The sequence below is a fragment of the Hyla sarda genome, chromosome 9 (assembly GCF_029499605.1).
Source record: "Hyla sarda isolate aHylSar1 chromosome 9, aHylSar1.hap1, whole genome shotgun sequence".
Classification (NCBI taxonomy): domain Eukaryota; kingdom Metazoa; phylum Chordata; class Amphibia; order Anura; family Hylidae; genus Hyla; species Hyla sarda.
This window is the reverse complement of record NC_079197.1, coordinates 9844250-9871347: the sequence shown is the minus strand read 5'-3', so window position 1 is coordinate 9871347 and position 27098 is coordinate 9844250. Positions and strand designations below refer to the sequence as shown.

At 44.6% G+C, this 27098-nt stretch overlaps 2 protein-coding genes across 5 annotated transcripts in view; both read right to left on the bottom strand.

Annotated features, from left to right (window-relative positions):
- Positions 1–12618, bottom strand: part of LOC130291383 (LHFPL tetraspan subfamily member 3 protein-like) — a 38398-nt gene extending 25780 nt beyond the window's left edge. For all 3 annotated transcript variants that reach the window (XR_008847915.1, XM_056540081.1, XM_056540080.1), the window contains exons 1-3: positions 12539–12618; positions 6825–7210; positions 5947–6183 (exon numbers count right to left, since the gene is read on the bottom strand). Coding sequence is in view for 2 of the 3 variants with exons in the window: in XM_056540081.1 (XP_056396056.1) it covers positions 5947–6183; positions 6825–7200 (613 nt within the window). In the remaining variant the exon portion in view is untranslated. The remainder of the gene's footprint in view (positions 1–5946; positions 6184–6824; positions 7211–12538) is intronic.
- A 7914-nt stretch (positions 12619–20532) lies between these two features.
- LOC130291324 (histone deacetylase 6-like) overlaps positions 20533–27098 on the bottom strand; it is a 48297-nt gene continuing 41731 nt past the window's right edge. For both annotated transcript variants that reach the window (XM_056539978.1, XM_056539980.1), the window contains exons 26-29: positions 25004–25087; positions 24748–24894; positions 22599–22727; positions 20533–20881 (exon numbers count right to left, since the gene is read on the bottom strand). In XM_056539978.1, the coding sequence (XP_056395953.1) occupies positions 20816–20881; positions 22599–22727; positions 24748–24894; positions 25004–25087 (426 nt within the window). In that variant the 3' untranslated portion in view covers positions 20533–20815. The remainder of the gene's footprint in view (positions 20882–22598; positions 22728–24747; positions 24895–25003; positions 25088–27098) is intronic.

Genomic DNA, 27098 nt, shown 5'->3' with positions numbered 1-27098 from the left:
CTGATCTAATATCTAAGCCTCTCATACATGATACTGTCTCCTGATCTAGTATCTAAGCCTCTCATATATGATACTGTCTGCTGATCTAGTATCTAAGCCTCTCATACACGATACTGTCTGCTGATCTAGTATCTAAGCCTCTCATACATGATACTGTCTGCTGATCTAGTATCTAAGCCTCTCATACATGATACTGTCTGCTGATCTAGTATCTAAGCCTCTCATACACGATACTGCCTGCTGATCTAGTATCTAAGCCTCTCATACATGATACTGTCTGCTGATCTAGTATCTAAGCCTCTCATACACGATACTGCCTGCTGATCTAGTATCTAAGCCTATTTAGGTTTCATGTTTGACTGGCCATTGTCATTACTGACATACTCTGCAGTATATATACTGGTCATTGTCACTACTCCTGCGATGCTCTGCAGCAGATATATTGGACAATGCTCTGCAGTATATACACTGATGCTCTGCAGAAGATATATTGGGCAATGCTCTGCATCATATACACTGATGCTCTGCAGAATATATATTGGGCAATGCTCTGCAGCATATACACTGATGCTCTGCAGAATATATATTGGGCAATGCTCTGCAGCATATACACTGATGCTTTGCAGCAGATATATTGAACAATGCTCTGCAGTATATACACTGATGCTCTGCAGAAGATATATTGGGCAATGCTCTGCAGAAGATATATTGAGCAATGCTCTGCAGTATATACACTGATGCTCTGCAGAAGATATATTGGGCAATGCTCTGCAGAAGATATATTGGGCAATGCTCTGCAGTATATACACTGATGCTCTGCAGAAGATATATTGGGCAATGCTCTGCAGCATATACACGGATGCTCTGCAGAAGATATATTGAACAATGCTCTGCAGTATATACACTGATGCTCTGCAGAAGATATATTGGGCAATGCTCTGCAGTATATACACTGATGCTCTGCAGAAGATATATTGGGCAATGCTCTGCACTATATACACTGATGCTCTGCAGAAGATATATTGGGCAATGCTCTGCAGTATATACACTGATGCTTTGCAGAAGATATATACACTGATGCTCTGCAGAAGATATATTGGGCAATGCTCTGCAGAAGATATATTGGGCAATGCTCTGCACTATATACACTGATGCTCTGCAGAAGATATATTGGACAATGCTCTGCAGTATATACACTGATGTTCTGCAGAAGATATATTTGGCAATGCTCTGCAGCATATACACTGATGCTCTGCAGAAGATATATTGGGCAATGCTCTGCAGTATATACACTGATGCTCTGCAGAAGATATATTGGGCAATGCTCTGCAATATATACACTGATGCTCTGCAGAAGATATATTGGGCAATGCTCTGCAGTATATACACTGATGCTCTGCAGAAGATATATTGGGTAATGCTCTGCAGTATATACACTGATGCTCTGCAGAAGATATATTGGGCAATGCTCTGCACTATATACACTGATGCTCTGCAGAAGATATATTGGGCAATGCTCTGCACTATATACACTGATGCTCTGCAGAAGATATATTGGGCAATGCTCTGCAGTATATACACTGATGCTCTGCAGAAGATATATTGGGCAATGCTCTGCAGTATATAAACTGATGCTCTGCAGAAGATATATTGGGCAATTCTCTGCAGTATATACACTGATGCTCTGCAAAAGATATATTGGGAAATGCTCTGCAGTATATACACTGATGCTCTGCAGAAGATATATTGGGCAATGCTCTGCAGAAGATATATACACTGATGCTCCACAGAAGATATATTGGGCAATGCTGTGTAACTGTGCGGGAAAACCTTGGTAATAGCGACCACAATATAGTTACTTTTGACTTAAAATGTAGAAAACAAAGACAGGCGGGGAAGGCAAAAACATATAACTTTAAAAAGGCAAATTTCCCTGGGCTGAGAGCTGCACTACAGGACATAGACTGGGGGAGGGGTTCTCAAATACTGATACAGAAGGTAAATGGGACATCTTTAAATCAACTCTAAATAACTATACAGCTAAATATATACCAAAGGGGAACAAATATAAACGATTAAAACTAAATCCTACATGGCTGACACATGATGTTAAAAGAGCAATAAACAACAAAAAAATAGCCTTCAAAAAATACAAATCTGATGGGTCAGCGATAACATTTAAACAGTACAAGGAGCTTAATAAAATCTGTAAAAATGTAATAAAAACAGCAAAAATTCAAAATGAGAGACAGGTGGCCGAAGAAAGCAAAACTAATCCTAAATATTTTTTTAGATATATAAATACAAAAAAACCAAGGACAGAGCATGTAGGACCCCTTAATAATGATAATGGGGAGGTTGTCACGGGCGATCAAGAGAAAGCGGAGCTACTGAATGGGTTCTTTAGTTCTGTATACACTATGGAAGAAGGAGCTGACATTGGCCAGGTCAGTGCTGGTAACACATCATGTACAGGTCAGTGCTGGTAACACATCATATAATGTATTGAACTGGCTTAATGTAGAGATGGTACAAGGTAAGTTAAGTAAAGTAAATGTAAGCAAATCTCCAGGGCCGGATGGACTACACCCAAGAGTTCTTAGAGAGGTAAGTTCAGTAATATCTGTACCCTTGTTCATGATATTTAGAGATTCTCTGGTGTCTGGTATTGTGCCAAGGGACTGGCGCAAGGCTAATGTGGTACCAATCTTCAAGAAGGGCTCTAGGTCTTCCCCAGGAAACTATAGACCGGTAAGTCTAACGTGCATTGTGGGTAAATTGTTTGAAGGACTTATAAGGGATTACATACAGGAATACATAGGGGATAATTGTATTATAAGTGATAGCCAGCATGGGTTTACTAAGGATAGAAGTTGTCAAACCAATCTAATCTGCTTTTATGAAGAGGTGAGTAGAAGCCTTGACAGAGGAATGGCTGTGGATATAGAGGGGGGCTGTGAATATAGAGGGGGGCTGTGTATATAGAGGGGGGCTGTGTATATAGAGGGGGGCTGTGTATATAGAGGGGAGCTCTGTATATAGAGGGGGGCTGTGTATATAGAGGGGGGCTGTGTATATAGAGGAATGGCTGTGGATATAGAGGGGGGCTGTGTATATAGAGGGGGGCTCTGTATATAGAGGGGGGCTCTGTATATAGAGGAATGGCTGTGGATATAGTGTTTCTGGATTTTGCCAAAGCATTTGATACTGTCCCTCACAGACGTCTGACAGGTAAGTTAAGGTCTTTGGGTTTGGAAACTTTAGTTTGTAACTGGATTGAACACTGGCTCATGGATCGTACCCAGAGAGTGGTGGTAAATGATTCGTACTCTGATTGGTCCCCGGTAATTAGTGGTGTACCCCAAGGTTCAGTACTGGGCCCGCTGTTGTTTAATTTATTTATCAATGATATAGAGGATGGTATTAACAGCTCTGTTTCTATCTTTGCAGATGACACCAAGCTTTGTAGCACGGTACAGTCTATAGAGGATGTGCATAAGTTACAAGATGACTTGGATAGACTAAGTGTCTGGGCCTCCACTTGGCAAATGAGGTTCAATGTGGATAAATGTAAAGTTATGCATCTGGGTACTAATAACCTGCAGCATCGTATGTCTTAGGGGGGATTAAACTGGCAGAGTCACTGGTAGAGAAGGATCTGGGTGACTTGTAGATCACAGACTACAGAATAGCATGCAATGTCAGGATGCTGCTTCCAAAGCCGGCAGGATATTGTCATGTATAAAAAGAGGCATGGACTCGAGGGGCAGGGACATAATACTCCCCCTTTATAAAGCATTGGTACGGCCTCACCTGGAATATGCTGTTCAGTTTTGGTCGCCTGTTCATAAAAGGGACACTGCGGAGTTGGAAAGGGTGCAGAGACGCGCGACTAAACTAACATGGGGCATGGAACATCTTAGCTATGAGGAGCGATTAAAGGAGTTACAATTGTTTAGTCTTGAGAAGAGACGTTTAAGGGGGGATATGATAAACGTATATAAGTATATAAATGGCCCATACAAAAAATATGGAGAAAAACTGTTCCAGGTTAAACCCCCCCAAAGGACGAGGGGGCACTCCCTCCGTCTGGAGAAGAAAAGGTTTAGTCTAAAGGGGCGACACGCCTTCTTTACCGTGAGGACTGTGAATTTATGGAACGGTCTACCTCAGGAACTGGTCACAGCAGGAACAATTAACAGCTTTAAAACAGGGTTAGATACATTCCTGGAACAAAATAACATTAATGCTTATGCAGAATTATAAAACTACATCCCTTCCCCTCCCTTACATCCTTCCCTTCAATCCCCTGGTTGGACTTGATGGACGTATGTCTTTTTTCAACCATACTAACTATGTAACTATATGTAAATGCTCTGCACTATATACACTGATGCTCTGCAGAAAATATATTGGGCAATGCTCTGCACTATATACACATGCTCCGCAGAAGATATATTGGGCAATGCTCTGCAGTATATACACTGATGCTCTGCAGAAGATATATTGGGCAATGTTCTGCAGTATATACACTGATGCTCTGCAGTATATACTCTGATGCTCTGCAGAAGATATATTGGGCAAGTCTCCATATTGTAAACTGATGTTCTGCAGAAGATATATTGGGCAATTCTCTGCAGTATATACACTGATGCTCTGCAAAAGATATATTGGGAAATGCTCTGCAGTATATACACTGATGCTCTGCAGAAGATATATTGGGCAATGCTCTGCAGAAGATATATACACTGATGCTCCGCAGAAGATATATTGGGCAATGCTCTGCACTATATACACTGATGCTCTGCAGAAAATATATTGGGCAATGCTCTGCAGTATATACACTGATGCTCTGCAGAAGATATATTGGGCAATGTTCTGCAGTATATACACTGATGCTCTGCAGTATATACTCTGATGCTCTGCAGAAGATATATTGGGCAAGTCTCCATATTGTCCATAGTAACCAATCAGAATTCAGCTTTCAGTATTTCACCAGCGCTATATAAGATGGCCTCTGATTGGTTGCTATGGACGACAGGGTCTCTGACTGCAGCAGCGCTAAGACATGAGACTCAGGAAGATTCAGTATTGACTAAAGGGGAGCAAGGCCTGGGCTGTGAGAGGAGCCCCCTGTGCTTTATTCAGGGGGTACTCTGCCCCAGTGGGGTTTATTTAGGGGGGTACTCTGCCCCAGTGTGGTTTATTTAGGGGGTACTCTGCCCCAGTGTGGTTTATTTAGGGGGTACTCTGCCCCAGTGTGGTTTATTTAGGGGGTACTCTGCCCCAGTGTGGTTTATTTAGGGGGTACTCTGCCCCAGTGTGGTTTATTTAGGGGGTACTCTGCCCCAGTGTGGTTTATTTAGGGGGTACTCTGCCCCAGTGTGGTTTATTTAGGGGGTACTCTGCCCCAGTGTGGTTTATTTAGGGGTACTCTGCCCCAGTGTGGTTTATTTAGGGGGGTACACTGCCCCAGTGGGGTTTATTTAGGGGGGTACTCTGCCCCAGTGTGGTTTATTTAGGGGGGTACTCTGCCCCAGTGGGGTTTATTTAGGGGGGTACTCTGCCCCAGTGGGGTTTATTTAGGCAGATACCCTGGCCTGATACAGTTTCTGAGGGCGGCTTCCTGCCCCATTGTGGCTTATTAGGTGGGAACCCTGCACAGTGTGGTTTGTGAAGGGGGTACCCTGCTGCAGTGCAGTTTATTAGGGGGGCACCCTGCTGCAGTGCAGTTTATTAGGGGGGCACCCTGCTGCAGTGCAGTTTATTAGGGGGATACCCTGCTGCAGTGCAGTTTATTAGGGGGGCACCCTGCTGCAGTGCAGTTTATTAGGGGGATACCCTGCTGCAGTGCAGTTTATTAGGGGGGCACCCTGTTGCAGTGCTGTTCATAAAGGGGACGCACCCTGCTGCAGTGCAGTTTATGGGGGGGGGGGGGTCCCTTACCTTTCTTGCTGGGTTTAGCTTCACTGGGGTTCAAAGCATCATGACGTTTCCCGAGGGTGAACCCCAAAATGGAGAGAACCAGGCAATCGAAGGTGCCCAATATGGCCAAGATGAAGCCCCAATGCACCGAGCAGGTTCCCAGCTCGTATCTGTCTGAGCGGTAGTTACAAAAGGGGCGCACAGTGGGCGAGTCCCAGCCGTCCGGGAACAGGATACAGGCCAGAGCCTGGCAGAAAGCTGAGGAAAAAAGAAAAAAGTAAAAGATTTAAAGGGGTATTCCAGGAAAACTAACTTTTTTTTTAATTGTTTTTTAGATCAACTGGCTCCAGAAAGTTAAACAGATTTGTAAATTACTTCTATTAAAAAATCTTAATCCTTCCAATAATTATCAGCTGTTGAAGTTGAGTTGTTTTATCTCTCTGACAACAGTGCTCTCTGCTGACATCTCTGCTTGTCTCAGGAACTGCACGGAGTAAAAAAGGTTTGCTATGGGAATTTGCTTCTACTCTGGACAGCTCCCGAGACACGTGTCATCAGAGAGCAGACAAAGAAAAGAACGACTCAACTTCAGCAGCTCAAAAGTACTGAAAGGATTAATATTTTTTTAATAGAAGTAATTTACAAATCTGTTTAACTTTCTGGAGCCAGTTGAGATATATATATATATATATATATATATATATATATATATAAGTTTTTTCCTGGATAACCCCTTACGAACTCTGCTTGCTGTCAGTGAATGGAAATGGCTATTATGTGAATCAATAGACTAAAAGCTCTCACAGCTGAGGGTTTGTTCCAATCACATCCAGTCTAGACAATCCTCCTCAGAACACATATGCCCCCTGGTCCCCCGTTAATAGATTTGACCCCATTACCAGCAGTGAGTTGCAGCCAGGCGCAGAGCTTGTAGACCGTCCCGGAGTGACAGAACCACAGCAGAATGATGGAGGCCAGGCTGAGCAGAACCAAGAGCAGCGCCCCCAGCATGAAGCCAGCCGCAGTCTGGAATGGTGGCAGAGCCTCCAGGATACCCTGAGGACCCCGACATTCTGTACCCCAATCTGTCTCTTCACAAAGCTGGTACAGTCCAAAATGGCCACTGCCCTCCCCACCTAACACCCAGGTGGGCTGCAGGAGCACAACAATCTCCAGGATCCCGAGGAACAAAGTGCAGGACGCCCATAAAACGGTGACCGCCCGACCATTCTTCACAAAGTCTGTATCATACAGATGAACATGTGCGGGATCCATGAGGGGCGACCTGGGGGGGGGGGGACACCAAAATATCAGTGACACAGAACAATGTCTCTTTATATGTGACCTAGAACCTGCCTCCTCCTCGTTATAGATTCATGACCTCAAATTTGCTTTCTTCTCTATACAGATCTATGACCTAGAACAGTGTTTGCCAACCAGGGTGCCACCGGATGTTGCAAAACTACAACTCCCAGCATGCCTGGACAGCCTTCGGCTGTCCAGGCATGCTGGGAGTTGTAGTTTTGAAACAGCGGGAGGCACCCTGCTTGGGAAAAACTGACCTAGAGCCTGCTTCCTCATCCACATGGATACAGGACCTAGAACTCACCTCCTCTGTATTGACCCATGACTTAGAACCTTCCTCCTCTATATACAGGTATATCCATGACCTAGAACCTTCCTCGTCTACATAGATATATGACCTACAACCTTCCTCCTTTATATAGATCCATGACCTAGAACCTGCCTCCTCTAAATAGATTGACGGCCTAGAGCATGCCTCCTCATCCATATAAGGACCTAGAACCTTCTCTCTCTCTATATATATATGACCTAGAAATCTTCCTACTCTATATAGATCCATCGCCTCAAATTTGCCTTCGTCTCTATACAGATCCATGACCTAGAGCCTTCTTCCTCATCCACATGGATACAGAACCTATAACTCACCTCCTCTTTATAGACCCATGACTTAGAACCTTCCTCCTCTATATACAGGTATATCCATGACCTAGAACCTTCCTCGTCTACATAGATATATGACCTACAACCTTCCTCCTTTATATAGATCCATGACCTAGAACCTGCCTCCTCTAAATAGATTGACGGCCTAGAGCATGCCTCCTCATCCATATAAGGACCTAGAACCTTCTCTCTCTCTATATATATATGACCTAGAAATCTTCCTACTCTATATAGATCCATCGCCTCAAATTTGCCTTCGTCTCTATACAGATCCATGACCTAGAGCCTTCTTCCTCATCCACATGGATACAGAACCTATAACTCACCTCCTCTTTATAGACCCATGACTTAGAACCTTCCTCCTCTATATACAGGTATATCCATGACCTAGAACCTTCCTTGTCTACATAGATCTATGACCTACAACCTTCTTCCTCCTTTATATAGATCCATGACCTAGAACCTGCCTTCTCTAAATAGATCCACGGCCTAGAGCATGCTTCTTCATCCATATAGGGACCCAGAACCTGCCTTCTCTTTATATATCCATGACCTAGAACCTTCCTCCTCTATATAGATCCATGACCAAGAGCCTGCTTCCTCATCCACATGGATACAGGACCTAGAACCCACCTCCTCTATATAGACATATGACTTAAACCCTTCTATATAGATCCATGACCTAGAAACGGCCTCCTCTACATAGATCCATAACCTAGAACTGAACCTTCCACCTCCCCAATAGAGAACCATACCTAGAACCTACCACCTCCTCTGTAGAGATCTATTACCTGCTTCCTCTATAGAGATCCATGACCTAGACGGAGCCCGCTTCCTCATCCATAAAGATACATGACCTGACACTCTCTCCCCTAGACAGATACAGAACTCGGAACCTGCCTCTTTACAAATCCATGACCTAGAACCGGCTCAATCCTCTATACAGATAAGTGACCTAGAACCTGTTTCTTCCTCTATACGGATACATCACGTAAAACCTGACACTTCCTTTATATGGATACATAACCCGGCACCTGTATCAGTCTCAATATGGATCCATAATCCAGAAACTGCCTATTCCTCTTATTTGCAAAATAAACACAAATACTAGAACCTGTCGTCATTTCTGTATGGAATCAGAAAGTTGCTTAACCTAGAACCTAGAGAAATCTAGAACCAGTCTTCTACTTTATATAAATCTATAGTAATGCACTAAATCCATCTTATCCTCTATATTGATGCCCGTCCCTTTATTACTGCAAATAATCTAAACCCAGTCTGTTTTTTTCCTAGCTTAGTGTTTCCCAACCTGTGTGTCTCCAGCTGTTGCAAAACAACAACTTCCAGCATGCTGTCCGGGCACGCTGGGAGCTGTAATTTTGCAACAGCTGGAGGCACACTGATTGGGAAATACCATCCTAGAAGTATGGCCATCACATGCATCATCCTATCTCCTCTGTACAGATACTTGACGCAGAACCTTTCTCTTCCAGTACTACCTACCTAACCTGGAACCGTTCACTGTCAGCTACAGATACCTGACCTGCTTTACAGATACACGTCTAATCTAGAACCTTTATATTATCATAAAATATTCCTCCTCTATTAGGTTTCCTCTCCAGCCCCTACCCTGCACAGATACCTGACCTAGAACGTTCCTATTAGAGATACTGTGATACATGCTAAGCTCCATATGTGCAGCACATATATGGGGAACGCTGTATACAGGGAATATGTGCAGGATATATATATATATATATGGAGGACGCTGTATACAGGGAATATGTGCAGGATATATATATATATATATATATGGAGGACGCTGTATACAGGGAATATGTGCAGGATATATATATATATATATATATATATATATGGGGAACGCTGTATACAGGGAATATGTGCAGGATATATATATATATATATATATATATATATATGGGGAACGCTGTATACAGGGAATATGTGCAGGATATATATATATATATATATATATATATGGAGGACGCTGTATACAGGGAATATGTGCAGTATATATATATATATATGGAGGACGCTGTATATAGGGAATATGTGCAGTATATATATATATATATATGGAGAACGCTGTATATAGGGAATATGTGCAGGATATATATATATATGGAGGACACTGTATATAGGGAATATGTGCAGTATATATATATGGAGGACGCTGTATATAGGGGATATGTGCAGTATATATATATATGGAGGACGCTGTATATAGGGAATATGTGCAGGATATATATATATATGGAGGACACTGTATACAGGGAATATGTGCAGGATATATATATATATATATATATATATATATATATATGGAGGACGCTGTATATAGGGAATATGTGCAGGATATATATATATATATGGTGGACGCTGTATACAGGGAATATGTGCAGGATATATATATATATATATGGGGAACGCTGTATACAGGGAATATGTGCAGTATATATATATATGGAGGACGCTGTATACAGGGAATATGTGCAGGATATATAAATATATATACAGGGGATATGTGCAGTGTATATATATATATGGAGGACGCTGTATATAGGGGATATGTGCAGTGTATATATATGGAGGACGCTGTATACAGGGGATATGTGCAGTATATATATATATATATATATATATACATACAGGGGATATATGCAGTATATATATGGAGGACGCTGTATATAGGGGATATGTGCAGTATATATATGGAGGACACTGTATATAGGGGATATGTGCAGTATATATATATATGGAGGACGCTGTATATAGGGTATATGTGCAGTGTATATATATATATATATATATATATATATATATATATATGGAGGACACTGTATATAAGGGATATGTGCAGTATATATATGGAGGACACTGTATATAAGGGATATGTGCAGTATATATATATGGAGGACACTGTATACAGGGAATATGTGCAGTATATTTATATATGGAGGACGCTGTATATAGGGTATATGTGCAGTATATATATATGGAGGACACTGTATACAGGGAATATGTGCAGGATATATATATATATATGGTGGACGCTGTATACAGGGAATATGTGCAGGATATATATATATATATATGGGGAACGCTGTATACAGGGAATATGTGCAGTATATATATATATGGAGGACGCTGTATACAGGGAATATGTGCAGGATATATAAATATATATACAGGGGATATGTGCAGTGTATATATATATATGGAGGACGCTGTATATAGGGGATATGTGCAGTGTATATATATGGAGGACGCTGTATACAGGGGATATGTGCAGTATATATATATATATATATATATATATATATACATACAGGGGATATATGCAGTATATATATGGAGGACGCTGTATATAGGGGATATGTGCAGTATATATATGGAGGACACTGTATATAGGGGATATGTGCAGTATATATATATATGGAGGACGCTGTATATAGGGTATATGTGCAGTGTATATATATATATATATATATATATATATATATATATATATGGAGGACACTGTATATAAGGGATATGTGCAGTATATATATGGAGGACACTGTATATAAGGGATATGTGCAGTATATATATATGGAGGACACTGTATACAGGGAATATGTGCAGTATATTTATATATGGAGGACGCTGTATATAGGGTATATGTGCAGTATATATATATGGAGGACACTGTATACAGGGAATATGTGTAGTATATATATATATGGAGGACACTGTATATCGGGAATATGTGCAGTATATATATATATGGAGGACGCTGTATATAGGGTATATGTGCAGTGTATATATATATGGAGGACACTATATATAAGGGATATGTGCAGTGTATATATATGGAGGACGCTGTATATAGGGAATATGTGCAGTATATATATATATGGAGGACGCTGTATATAGGGAATATGTGCAGTATATATATATATATGGAGGATGCTGTATATAGGGTATATGTGCAGTGTATATATATATGGAGGACACTATATATAAGGGATATGTGCAGTGTATATATATGGAGGACGCTGTATATAGGGAATATGTGCAGTATATATATATATATATATATATATGGAGGACGCTGTATATAGGGAATATGTGCAGTATATATATATATGGAGGACGCTGATATATAGGGTATATGTGCAGTGTATATATATATGGAGGACACTGTATATAAGGGATATGTGCAGTATATATATGGAGGACACTGTATATAAGGGATATGTGCAGTATATATATATATATGGAGGACACTGTATACAGGGAATATGTGCAGTATATATATGGAGGACACTGTATATAAGGGATATGTGCAGTATATATATATATATGGAGGACACTGTATATAGGGAATATGTGCAGTATATATATATGGAGGACGCTGTATACAGGGAATATGTGCAGTATATATATATATATATGGAGGACACTGTATATAGGGGATATGTGCAGTATATATATGGAGGACGCTGTATATAGGGGATATGTGCAGTATATATATGGAGGACGCTGTATATAGGGGATATGTGCAGTATATATATGGAGGACACTGTATATAAGGGATATGTGCAGTATATATATATACAGGGGTACGTTCAGGAATGTCACTCACCCTGATAGTGTTTCGCTGTCTTCAGATCATCACATTTGCAGGATTTTCAGTCCCGTGTGCAGCAGCTAATACTGTTCCCCTCCCCTTCTCTGCAGAACGCATCCCCCTCCCCTCTACAGCCACTACTACCTACAGCTCCTATCTGCCTCCATAGATATCAGCGCAGACATGGCGGCCATATATACCCCATCACCTCCACTCCTAGTATCCATACACTGTGTGACCCTGCTGCACATATCCCCTTATATGTAATCTAATGCATTGTACCGTATATAACACATTCACTCTCTCCTGTATACAGCAGTGTCCCTGTGACTCTCCTGCTGATGCAAAACTACAACTCCCATCAGGCAAAGACCAGCTATCGGAGCATGTCAAAACTACAACTCCCATCAGGCAAAGAACGGCTATTGGAGCATGTCAAAACTACAACTCCCATCAGGCAAAGACCGGCTATCAGAGCATGCCAAAACTACAACTCACATCAGGCAAAGACCGGCTATTGGGGCATGCCAAAACTACAACTCACATCAGGCAAAAACCCGCTATCAGGGCATGTCAAAACTACAACTCCCATCAGGAAAAACCGGCTATCAGAGCATGCCAAAACTACAACTCCCATCAGGCAAAGACCGGCTATCAGAGCATGCCAAAACTACAACTCCCATCAGGCAAAGACCGGCTATCAGAGCATGCCAAAACTACAACTCCCATCAGGCAAAGACCAGCTTTCGGAGCATGCCAAAACTACAACTCCCATCAGGAAAAGACCGGCTATCAGAGCATGCCAAAACTACAACTCCCATCAGGCAAAGACCGGCTATCAGAGCATGCCAAAACTACAACTCCCATCAGGCAAATATCGGCTATCAGAGCATGCCAAAACTACAACTCCCATCAGGCAAAGACCGGCTATCAGAGCATGTCAAAACTACAACTCCCATCAGGCAAAGACCAGCTTTCGGAGCATGCCAAAACTACAACTCCCATCAGGAAAAGACCGGCTATCGGAGCATGTCAGTAGTTGTAGATTTGCAACAGCTGGACAAGAAATCCTGCTGTAATTTGTATGGGGGTCTGTCAGGGCATGTTGGGGGTTGTAGTAATGCAAGTTGGAAAGCCAATGATTGGGAGACACATACAAACATATGGACAAAGCATAATAGCTGTGCACCCGGCATTGCTTGGTCTTCCTACCTAAACCTTGAGGGAGAGGAAAAGAAACGCTCTTCAGGAAACTGGGAAAGCTGGGTGGCACGCATTGTGTGTGCCACCCAGCTTTCCCAGTCTCCTAAAGCCCCAGCAGTGATAGGTTGCTTGTCTTCCCGTAACACCTTACTGCCCTCTCTCTACCCCCACACTGATGTCTTCCCCCCCTTTACTCTTCTCTTAAGCCACGATAAATCTGTATTGGAGTTCTCCTTTAATAGACCCTTAAAGGGGTACTCCGGTGGAAAACTATTTCTTTTTAAATGGGGCCAGAAAGTTAAACAGATTTGTAAATTACTTCTATATAAAAATCTTAACCCTTCCAGTACTTATCAGCTGCTGTATGCTCCACAGGAAGTTGTGTAGTTCTTTCCAGTCTGACCACACTGCTCTCTGATGCCACCTCTGTCTGTGTCAGGAACTGTCCAGAGCAGGAGAGGTTTGCTATGGGGATTTGCTCCTACTCTGGACAGTTCCTGACATGGACAGAAGTGGCAGCAGAGAGCACTGTGGTCAGACTGGAAAGAACTACACAACTTCCCGTGGAGCATACAGCAGCTGATAAGTACTGGAAGGATTAAGATTTTTATATAGAATTAATTTACTAATCTGTTTAACTTTCTGGCTCCAGTTGATTTTAATAAATAGTTTTCCATTGGAGTACCCCTTTAAAGCGCTGACCCATATGACCTGATATTTCTGGGACTGCGGCCGGTTACATCATCAGGGACGTGGCGTAAAGCTGCCTTTATATGGCCGCATCTTAGTGTCTGACCTGAGGAGATCCCATCCTGATTGGTCACATCTCTCCGGCTCCTTTATAGTCAAGCTGCTCGGGTGCAGAGGGGTGTGATGCCATGGGCCAGTAGTCCTGGTCACATGACCGCGCCAAACATCTGGTCTACACATCCCTGGAGGCATCTTCTAAGTCAGTGTTTCCCAACCAGGGATGCCACCAACTGTTGCAAAACTACAACTCCCATCATGCCGGACAGCCAACGGCTGTCCGGGCATGCTGGGAGTTGTAGTTTTGCAACAGCTGGAGGGGCACTGGTTGGGGAAACACTGGCCTAGGCTGTCCAGGCATGCTGGGTGTTGTAGTTTTACAACAGCTGGAGGCGCACTGGTTGGGGAAACACTGACCTAGGCTGTCCGGGCATGCTGGGAGTTGTAGTTTTTCAACAGCTGGAGGCGCACTGGTTGGGGAAACACTGGCCTAGGCTGTCCAGGCATGCTGGGTGTTGTAGTTTTGCAACAGCTGGAGGCGCACTGGTTGGGGAAAAACTGACATAGGCTGTCCTGGCATGCTGGGTGTTGTAGTTTTGCAACAGCTGGAGGCGCACTGGTTGGGGAAAAACTGACATAGGCTGTCCATGCATGCTGGGTGTTGTAGTTTTGCAACAGCTGGAGGCGCACTGGTTGGGGAAAAACTGACATAGGCTGTCCATGCATGCTGGGTGTTGTAGTTTTGCAACAGCTGGAGGCACACTGGTTGGGGAAACACTGACCTAGGCTGTCCAGGCATGCTGGGAGTTGTAGTTTTGCAACAGCTGGAGGGGCACTGGTTGGGGAAACACTGGCCTAGGCTGTCCAGGCATGCTGGGTGTTGTAGTTTTACAACAGCTGGAGGCGCACTGGTTGGGGAAACACTGACCTAGGCTGTCCGGGCATGCTGGGAGTTGTAGTTTTTCAACAGCTGGAGGCCCACTGGTTGGGGAAACACTGGCCTAGGCTGTCCAGGCATGCTGGGTGTTGTAGTTTTGCAACAGCTGGAGGCGCACTGGTTGGGGAAAAACTGACATAGGCTGTCCAGGCATGCTGGGTGTTGTAGTTTTGCAACAGCTGGAGGCGCACTGGTTGGGGAAAAACTGACATAGGCTGTCCATGCATGCTGGGTGTTGTAGTTTTGCAACAGCTGGAGGCGCACTGGTTGGGGAAAAACTGACATAGGCTGTCCATGCATGCTGGGTGTTGTAGTTTTGCAACAGCTGGAGGCACACTGGTTGGGGAAACACTGACCTAGGCTGTCCAGGCATGCTGGGAGTTGTAGTTTTGCAACAGCTGGAGGCGCACTGGTTGGAGAAACACTGACCTAGACTGTTCAGGCATGCTGGGAGTTGTAGTTTTGCAACAGCTGGAGGCGCACTGGTTGGGGAAACACTGACCTAGGCTGTCCAGGCATGCTGGGAGTTGTAGTTTTGCAACAGCTGGAGGCACACTGGTTGGGGAAACACTGACCTAGGCTGTCCAGGCATGCTGGGAGTTGTAGTTTTGCAACAGCTGGAGGCGCACTGGTTGGGGAAACACTGACCTAGGCTGTCCAGGCATGCTGGGAGTTGTAGTTTTGCAACAGCTGGAGGCACACTGGTGGGGGAAACACTGACCTAGGCTGTCCAGGCATGCTGGGAGTTGTAGTTTTGCAACAGCTGGAGGCGCACTGATGTGGGAAACACTGACCTAGGCTGTCCAGGCATGCTGGGAGTTGTAGTTTTGCAACAGCTGGAGGCGCACTGGTTGGGGAAACACTGACCTAGACTGTTCAGGCATGCTGGGAGTTGTAGTTTTGCAACAGCTGGAGGCACACTGGTTGGGGAAACACTGACCTAGGCTGTCCAGGCATGCTGGGAGTTGTAGTTTTGCAACAGCTGGAGGCACACTGGTTGGGGAAACACTGACCTAGGCTGTCCAGGCATGCTGGGAGTTGTAGTTTTGCAACAGCTGGAGGCGCACTGGTTGGGGAAACACTGACCTAGGCTGTCCAGGCATGCTAGGAGTTGTAGTTTTGCAACAGCTGGAGGCACACTGGTGGGGGAAACACTGACCTAGGCTGTCCAGGCATGCTGGGAGTTGTAGTTTTGCAACAGCTGGAGGTGCACTGATGTGGGAAACACTTACCTAGGCTGTCCAGGCATGCTGGGAGTTGTAGTTTTGCAACAGCTGGAGGCGCACTGGTTGGGGAAACACTGACCTAGGCTGTCCAGGCATGCTGGGAGTTGTAGCTTTGCAACAGCTGGAGGCGCACCGTTTGGAAAACACTGTTTTAGATTCAGCCCGGAAGGATCTTCATGAATCATACAATCGCCCCCATTGATCGCTAAGACTGGGTTCACACGACGGACGTTTTGCGCTGAATTCCGCATGGAACCTTAGGTGCAAAGCATTTTGTATTGGTTTAAATAAATTCCGCCGTCATTCCTCGCGTAAACCCGAAAAATTCCAATACAAAATGCAACACACCAAAAATTCTGTGAGGAACGTCCTTCGTGTGAACCAAGTCTAAGGGTGAAATAGAAGAGGAATCCTCGTGTAAAGATTCCACCACAGAATTTACAGGTTTTTTTTTTTTTTTTGCGTGAAATTTGTGCGTATTGCGTCCCCTGTGTAACTGTTACATTTTACCTGCACCAAATGCGCCGTCTGGTTACAACTTTTGGCCGTATTTTACAGCTTTTTGCCATCTCAATCTTTTCTACCGTTGCAGAAGATAGGAGATTTATCAAAACCCGTGTAGAGGAAGAGTGAAGCTGTTGCCCATAGCAACCAATCAGATCGCTGCTTTCAGTTTTCAGAGGCCTTTTTTTTTAAATGAAAGAAGCGATCTGATTGGTTGCTATGGGCAACAGCTTCACTCTTCCTCTACACATACATTACACCATCGCGAGCATCCGTACTGCTGGCGCCCTGAAGAAAGCAGGTGACACTATGGGGGAAGTTATTAAAGGGATACTCCGCCCCTAGACACCCCAGATATCCGGTGCACGGAGCAAACTTGGATGACTGGCGATGCAAGGCGGAGACTCGTGACATCACGGCCACACCCCCTCATTGCAAGTCTATGGGAAGGGTGTTACACCCCCTCCCATAGACTTGCATCGAGGGGGCGTGGCCATGACATCACGAGCAGGGCGTGGCCATGATATCATGAACCTCCGGGGCTGCACCCAACGCTCTAAACAAATGCTGGGTGCAGCAGGGAGATCGCGGGGGTCCCCAGCGGCAGGACTCCCGCGATCAGACATCTTCGCCCCTATCCTTTGGATAATAAGATGTTTAGGGGCGGAGTACCCCTTTAAAGGGGAAAAAACATTTCAAATCAACTGGCACCAGAAAATGATACAGATTTGTAAATTACTGCTATATAAAAATCTTAATCCTTCCAGTACTTATTAGCTTCTGTATGCTCCACAGGAAACTGTAGTTCTTTCCAACCTGACCACAGTGCTCTCTGCTGCCACCTCTGTCCATGTCAGGAACTGTCCAGAGCAGGAGCAAATCCTCTCTGCTATACCACAGCATCTAGATGGTTAAATGGCCAGGATCTATGTCTGTGTTTCCAAACCGAGGTGCCTCCAGCTGTTGAAAAACTACAACTCCCAGCATGCTTTGACAGCCAAAGGCTGTCCGGGCATGCGGAGAGTTGTAGTTTTGCAACAGCTGGAGGCACCCTGGTTGGAAAACACTGATGTAGTGCAGCCGCTCCTTGTAGACAGGATTGAAGCATGCCTGGACAAAGGCTGTCCGGGCATGCTGGGAGTTGTTTTGCAACAGCTGGAGGCACCTTGATTGGAAAACACTGAAATAGCGGGCATTGTAGTTTTGAATGTGGGTTGATCTCTGCTATACCACAGCATCTAGATGGTTAAATGGCCATGATCAATGTTTACAAACCAGCGTGCCTCCAGCTGTTGCAAAACTACAACTCCCAGCATGCCCAGACAGCCTTTGTATGTCCAGGCATGCTGAGCGTTGTTTTACAGGTGAGCGTGCTTTCTGCTATACAACAGCATCTAGGCGGTTAAATAGACAGGATCTATGTCACTGTTTCAAAACTAGGGTGCCTTCAGGGTGTCTCCAGCTGTTGCAAAACTACAATTCCCAGCATGCCCAGACAGCCTTTGGCTGTCTGGGCATGCTGGGAGTTGTAGTTTTGCAACAACCAGGATTAGACAGATCGGTGTTTCCCAACCATTGTGCCTCCAGCTGTTGCAAAACTACAATTCCACACATGACCAGGCATGCTGGGAGTGGTAGTTTTGCAACAACCAGGATCAGTGTTTCCCAACCACTGCACCTCCAGCTGTTGCAAAACTACAACTCCCAGCATGCCCAGACAGCCTGTGTATGTCCAGGCATGCTGAGCGTTGTAGTTTTGCAGGTGAGCGTGCTTTCTGCTATACCACAGCATCTAGGCGGTTAAATAGACAGTATCTATGTCACTGTTTCAAAACTAGGGTGCCTTCAGCTGTGTCAAAAACTACAATTCCCAGCATGCCCAGACAGCCTTTGGCAGTCCAGGCATGCTGGGAGTTTTAGTTTTGCAGGTGGGTTGGTCTCTGCTATACCACAGCATCTAGACAGTTAAATGGCCAGGATTTATGTCAGTGTTTCCAAACCGGGGTGCCTCCAGCTGTTGCAAAACTACAACTCCCAGCATGCTGAGAGTTGTAGTTTTGTAACAGCTGGAGGCCCCCTGGTAGGAAAACACTGATGTAGTGCAATGTGTAGTCTTTAGGGTGCAGCCGCGCCTCATAGTCTAGAACTGTAGTAATAAAACACATCACGCCGTCACTTTGCGTAAATTTGTTTATGATTAAATACAACACATAATTAAATAACCAAAAAGAACAGGGAGATGGTGAAGGGTCACATGACTATAGTAAAACACATGTATATATGGCGCCCGATATAGAAGCCTCTAGTGACACTTTTCGGGAATGTTCCGATCTTTCTAATATACTTTGTATCAATGCTTTAACATTGTCCAAACATTTTTGTTTAAACCCTGTATAGACCTAATATTTCTCACAGCTGAGGGTTTGTTACAATGTTACTCGGTCTACTCCTCATTCCTCTCGTATCTGAACGCAAATCTCTGCTACATCGAAGCAGGAAGCTACCAGGATCAGACAGGTCGGTGTAACTACAATTCCCAGCATGGCCGAACAGCTGGCAACCAGGATCAGATAGATCGGTGTTTCCCAACCAGGGTGTCTCCAGCTGTTTCAAAATTATAATACTATATAATTGTAGTTTTGCAACAACCAGATTGGTGTGCGCCTCCAACTGTTGCAAAACTACAATTCCCAGCGTGCCCAGATAACCTTTGGGTGTTTGGGCATGCTGGGAGTTGTAGTTTTTGCAACATTTAGGATCAAATAGATCGGTGTTTCCCAACCAGGGTGTCTCCAGCTGTTGCAAAACTACAATTCCCAGCATGCCCAGACAGCCTTTGGCTGTCTGGGCATGCTGGGAGTTGTAGTTTTGCAACAACCAGGATTAGACAGATCAGTGTTTCCCAACCACTGCACCTCCAGCTGTTGCAAAACTTCAACTCCCACCATGCCCAGACAGCCGAAGGTTGTCCAGGCATGCTGGGAGTTGTAGTTTTGCAACAGCTGGAGGCTCACTGGTTGGGAAATGCTGATATAAAGGATTGTCTAGACAGAATAAAATTGTAACAAACCCACAGCTGTGGGAAGTATTAAGTCTATAATGGTTCTGATACATAACGTATAGAGATGAGCGAACTTACAGTAAATTTGATTCGTCACGAACTTCTCGGCTCGGCAGTTGATGACTTTTCCTGCGTACATTAGTTCAGCTTTCAGGTGCTCCCGTGGGCTGGAAAAGGTAGATACAGTCCTAGGAGACTCTTTCCTCGGACTGTATCCACCTTTTCCAGCCCACCGGAGCACCGGAAAGCTGAACTAATTTATGCAGGAAAAGCCATCAACTGCCGAGCCGAGAAGTTCGTGACGAATCGAATTTACTGTAAGTTTGCTCATCTCTAATAACGTATATTAGACAATTGCGGAACGTTTCCTTCTACAGCTGGAGGCAACTTGTCAGTATTCGGATACGTGGGGGAGGGGGGGGGGGGACTTCAGATCTTCTGTAAAGGGTTAATAAGAGGGGGGAGGGGTCATAAATACAAAAATAAGGGGATCAGGTGATTGACAGCTGCAGTGTTGTATTATACATTGATCTGCGGTTGTAGCGCCCCCTCTGTCCAGTTATGGTGATAAAATCTTCTGCCGCTCCCCCTTGGCTCCTGCTGTCCGTAATATTTTAAATCCCGGGCATTTCCTCGCCAAACTTGGAGCGGTAAGCCGACTGCTTTGCCGGAATAAGAACCTGCGGTAAAATAAAGACAAAGAACATTATAGGGGGAAATTTATTATTGTTTTTGCATATTTTATTTGGCGTGTTTTAAGTGATTTTGTATTTTTTTTTTGGAGGGGGTCGTGAATCTTTTCAATAAGGGAGGTCCCGATACCATTTAAGACTGACGATGAGTACCGTTTCTTTTTCAAGACGTTATGTCTCCAGCTGTTGCAAAATTCCCAGCATTTCCAGTAATCCCCAATTACCGATGACAGCAGAGGCGGCTCAAGACTTAGTGAAGCCTTAGGCGAAAGGTGAACCTGAGGCCCTCACGGATCACTACAACTGAGATACTGTATGTCACCAGTAGTTATGTAGTGAACCCCCCCCCCCCCCCCTATTAGGTGGAAAGCTCCAGTAGTAAGGTAGTGAACCCCCCCATTAGTTAGAAGGCTCCAGTAGTAAGGTAGTGACCCCCCCCTATTAGGTAGAAGGCCCCAGTAGTAAGGTAGTGACCCCCCCTAATTAGGTAGAAGGCCCTAGTAGTAAGGTAGGGGAACCCCCCCCCATTAGGTAGAAGGCCCCAGTAGTAAGGTAGTGACCCCCCCCCCCTATTAGGTAGAAGGCCCTAGTAGTAAGGTAGGGGAACCCCCCCCCCCCATTAGGTAGAAGGCTCCAGTAGTAAGGTAGTGACCCCCCCCCCCCCCATTAGGTAGAAGGCCCCAGTAGTAAGGTAGTGACCCCCCCCCCTATTAGGTAGAAGGCCCCAGTAGTAAGGTAGGGGAACCTCCCCCCCCATTAGGTAGAAGGCTCCAGTAGTAAGGTAGTGACCCCCCCCCCCCCCCTATTAGGTAGAAGGCCCCAGTAGTAAGGTAGTGACCCCCCCCCCTATTAGGTAGAAGGCCCCAGTAGTGAGGTAGTGAACCCCCCCCCCCCCCCCATTAGGTGGAAAGGGATAAGATGTCTAGGGGTGGAATACCCCTTTAATTTTCGCTGGAGTTCTTTAAGTGAAGGAAAAAAATCTATTCCGATCAAGTCCAGCTGACACAGCTGAAGTGTTCGTTACAGTGTGACACTGTTGTTCTTGTCAGGATCTGCTGGCACTTTAAAGGTGTACTCCCGGGGAAAACATTATATATATATATATATTTTTTTTTTAATCAACTGGTGCCAGAAAGTTAAACAGATTTGTAAATTACTGCTATTAAAAATTCTTAATCCTTCCAGTACTTTTTAGGGGCTGTGTACTACAGAGGAAATGCTTACATTTTTGGATTTCTCTTCCGTCACGACCACAGTGCTCTCTGCTGACATCTCTGTCCATTTTAGGAACTGTCCAGAGCAGCATATGTTTGCTATGGGGATTTTCTCCTTCTCTGGACAGTTCCTAAAATGGACAGAGATGTCAGCAGAGAGCACTGTGCTCGTGACAGAAGAGAAATCTAAAAATGAAAGCATTTCCTCTGTAGTATGCAGCCCCTAAAAAGTACTGGAAGGATTAAGATTTTTTTAATAGAAGTAATTTACAAATCTGTTTAACTTTCTGGCACCAGTTGATTAAATCGGTGGTTTCCAAACTGGGGACCTCCAGCTGTTGCAAAACTGCAACTCCCAGCATACCCGGACAGCCGTTGGCTGTCCGGGTATGCTGGGAGTTGTAGTTTTGCAACAGCTGGAGGCCCAAAGTGATTTATATCCTACACGAAAAACTGTCTGGCAGCGGCTTATCTCTATAACCATACTCTACCTCGTTGTGAACGTAGGCGTCACAGCTATAGCACCACACAGAGAGGTCCGAGAAACTCAGGACGATATTATGGCCGCAAGACACGCCGTGACACATCATGTGCTGCGAGACGTATCTACCGCACAGGACCTGAGGAACACAGACAAAAGGTTAGAACAGCCCTACAGGGACCCTCTAAGCTTCACCATAGACCAAAGGGGGCAGCACTTTGGTAGTTATACAGTCTCTCTCTTTTCTACACCAGTGTTTCCCAACCAGGGTGCCTCCAGCTGTTGCAAATCTACAACACCCAGCATGCCCGGCACCCCCCGCTTGGGACATAGCATTCTGGACCACCTAGCTGTCTCAGGCACAGGTTCATTCAACCTATATCGGACGACCGCGGTCCTACCGAACCCCTGATTTCCTAACTTTATATGGTTACCCAATGTCACGCACAAACATGCTACAACCTTTTACCTGGACATTTGGGATGGTCGGAAACTTGGGATCAGACTATATGTGACCCATAAGTGTTATAACATAAGACCGTGGCTTTGTGATACACTTTGTTGCTGTGTGTCTTAGATAATAGCATACTCCCCTGAAGACGTCACATATTGTGACAGAAACCCGTCGGGAGTTATTCTCAACAGCAGCACCTACACGCAACGGTCGCCAGAATGGAATTGTCTATAGGAGTCTGATGATAATTGGTATTACTTCTATATAATATTCTTGGTAGTCGGTGAGATTTTAATATTTATTTAATTTTAATATTTATTTAAATTTAGGTTTTATTTTAGGTAGGATTACCCTGTTATTGATTTATTTATTTTTTGCTGGTAGTTCTTATCACCTAGTGAGGTCCCACGTAGGACCGCTACAAGACTGTGGGTTCTTATACATTTATCCTCTAGACTGGATAAACTCTTAGAGCTGTCAGAAGTATCACACCAGTACGTTCCATTCGCTGACAGCAAGCGGAGATCTTTAAAATGGCTAAAAGCTGCAAAACTTCATTACAGCTTTATTAAAGAGAACGTCACATGATCTTGTTACATTATATAATCCTCCCAGGTCACTGCCCCCATCATGATGAACCACCCCCGGCCTTTATTTTTATTATTTTTTAGTTTTCTACCTTGATATTACTCTGTATTTTCTGCTCAGTCTCAGTCAGATTCACAGACTAAGAAGGGGGCGTTCCCCAGCAGGCGTGACATCATCTGAAGCCATACAGGGGAGAACTTCCTCCCTCACTCTGCTACACACAGCCCAGAGCAGTTCAGTGTGAGATGAACTCTAATTGGATAAGACTGCACACACCTCCTTCAGCATTTCCTAATTTTGGACTTGGGGGGGGGGGGGTAATGTGCTCTGGACAAGTAGGGAGACACCTAGTGGCAGCTTTTTTTTAAACACAAATACAACAGAAAATTTCATTTTTCTTAAAGTACATTAGAAATAATTTTTTCATTTACCATGAGGAGTGCAATAGCAAAAATTTGTTTTTATGAGAGTGACCATTTAGGGAGTCATTTTGCTTTACGATCCACTGGAGCGTGCAAGCTGGGAGGAGTCCTCAAAGGGACTAGAGGTGCCTAAATGTCGATCTTAGGGATTTTAGAGATGAGCTATGATTGGCTAAGGCTGCACACACCTCCCCTCAGCATTTCCTGATTATTTTTACTTCTACCAGGTCAGCAGGAGTCCAAAGTCTGTGCAAAAGATGGGGGGGAAATGTCCTCTGGACAAGTAGGGAGACACCTAGTGGCAGCTTTATAAACACAATAAAACATAGAAAACTAAAAAAAAATTTAAAACAAAGTACATTGAAAAGATTTTTTATTTACCATAAGGAGTGCAATAGCAAACAGTTATAATGAGAGTCACCATTTAACATCCTTGTGACAGGCAGAATGAGATTCCTTTGTCAGAGGGGGTATCGCCATGTCTCATCTGCACCAGATTTGCCATACGCCAGTGGTCTTCAATCTGCGGACCTCCAGATGTTGCAAAACTACAACTCCCAGCATGCCCGGACAGCCGTTGGCTGTCCGGGCATGCTGGGAGTTGTAGTTTTGCAACATCTGGAGGTCCTCAGGTTGAAGACCACTGCCATACGCCCTTTCCCACCACATCATTTGGGCCGCCGGCCGCTCCTTACCTGGTAACATGTCAGACAGAGCCAGTTCTCCACCAGGGTGCCGCACTCTGCGCAGGGCTCCGTCACATCCGCTCCACCACAAGGCAACGCCCGTACCGACTCTAAGTGAGGACACCAGGGCAAGGGTGTTACACTAAATAACTCCCCCTGGAAACAAGAATTAGAGAATGTAAAACGCACACGTGAAGCTGAACGTTTAAAAAAAAAAAAAAACACATAACATACAGACCAGACATAAAGGAGGCGCCCGACTTACAGAGAATACGAGTGATGGGTCCATGTCCGCTTCATATGAGGACAAAGGATCACCCCCAGTGGCTTCTGCAGGCGACTCTGTGTACTGTAGAGAGAGAGAATGGACCCCTCTAGTGAGCGCCCCCATAAGGCAGGAGTACTGAACTGAACTGAACTGTAGCCTACACATAACGTCTGACTTGGTTCTGAATATTTGGATTAGGGCACTATGACTTCCGACAAGCCCTTACAGCAGTGTTTTCCAATCAGGGTGCCTCCAGCTGTTGCAAAACTACAACTCCCAGCCAAAGGCTGTCCAGGCTTGCTGGAAGTTGTAGTTTTGAAACAGCTGAAGGCAACATGGTAGGGAAACACTGACTTATAGATATACAGAGAGAGCTAGAGGGGAAGTGCATATCTACTATATATATAGATCCCATAGAGATAGCAGCAGCAGTATACAGATAGAGCTGGAGGGGAGGTGTATAACTACTATATATATATATAGATCCCATACAGATAGCAGCAGCAGTATACAGATCGAGCTGGAGGGGAGGTGTATAACTACTATATATATATATATATATATATATATATATTGATCCCATAGAGATAGCAGCAGCATACAGATAGAGCTGGAGGGGGAGGTGCATAACTACTATATATCCTGATCCCATAGAGATAGCAGCAGCAGTATACAGATAGAGCTGGAGGGGGAGGTGTATAACTACTATATATTCTAATCCCACAGAGATGGTAGCAGTATACAGATAGAGCTGGAGGAGAGGTGTATAACTACTATATATCTTGATCCCACAGAGATAGCAGCAGTATACAGATAGAGCTGGAGGGGAGGTGTATAACTACTATATATCCTGATCTCATAGAGATAGCAGCAGTATACAGAGAGCTGGAGGGGAGGTGTATAACTACTATATATCCTGATCTCATAGAGATAGCAGCAGCAGTATACAGATAGAAACAAAAATAGAGAAATAGAATCACAGCCGCACATCCACCATTTGTATTTTGATCTATTTGCTTCTCAGCATAATTTCAATAACAGGTTGTTATTATATATTTTGATCAATAATTACAAGCCCACTCGCCACGTCAAGGCCGCCTAGTCAGAGTGGGTCCCTAACCTAACAATGGCGTAGAGCTAGGAAGCGACCACTGCCTCCGAGACACCAAGCCAACAGGGGGAATGACCCAGTGGCCAGGAACCCAACTGCTGCCCGACCAAACCCCAACACCGGGCCGCACCACCCCACAGACAAAGCATCACAGCAACAATGGCCGCCGCAGAGCACCACACCAGTGTGAACACCGACCATGTGCTCCCTGCCAGAGGGCCGGAGAATGTGAGGAGGAAACACTTATACATCTCCTGCTAATTAAAAACACCCGGGCCGAATGTGTGGAGCGGAGTGCTGGCCACGGAAGGAGGGAGACACTACAAATGTGAAACAACCAGCAGGAGACTGTATATGAGTTTCCTCCTAGCATTCTCCCAACCAGAGGCGTAGCTTGTAGCTTCTGGGCCCCGATGCCAAATCTGCAACAGGGCCCCACAATGCTAGTCTCTTATGGGGCAGATGTGCTTTGGGGTCCCCTTGAGGTGCGACTGCTACCTCTATAGCTACACCCCTGCTGGAGGCTTGGTCAGGCAGCACTGGGGCTGCCTGGCCACTGGGTTGTTCCCCCCCTAGGCATGGTGTTACAGAGGTGGTGGTCGCCACCCGACGCTACGCCAGTGTTAGGGACCCACTCTAAATAGGCGGCCTTGACGTGGCGAGTGCGCTTGTACTTTTTGATCAAAATGTATAATAACAACCTGTTAGTTGTTGAAATTATGCTGAGAAGCAAATAGATCAAACTACAAATGGTGGATGTGCGGCTGTGCTTCTCTATTTTGTAGTATACAGATAGAGCTGGAGGGGAGGTGTATAACTACTATATATCCTGATCCCATAGATATAGCAGCAGTATACAGATAGAGCTGGAGCAGAGGTGTATAACTACTATATATCCTGATCCCATAGTGATAGCAGCAGTATACAGATAGAGCTGGAGGGGAGGTGTATAACTACTATATATCCTGATCCCATAGAGAT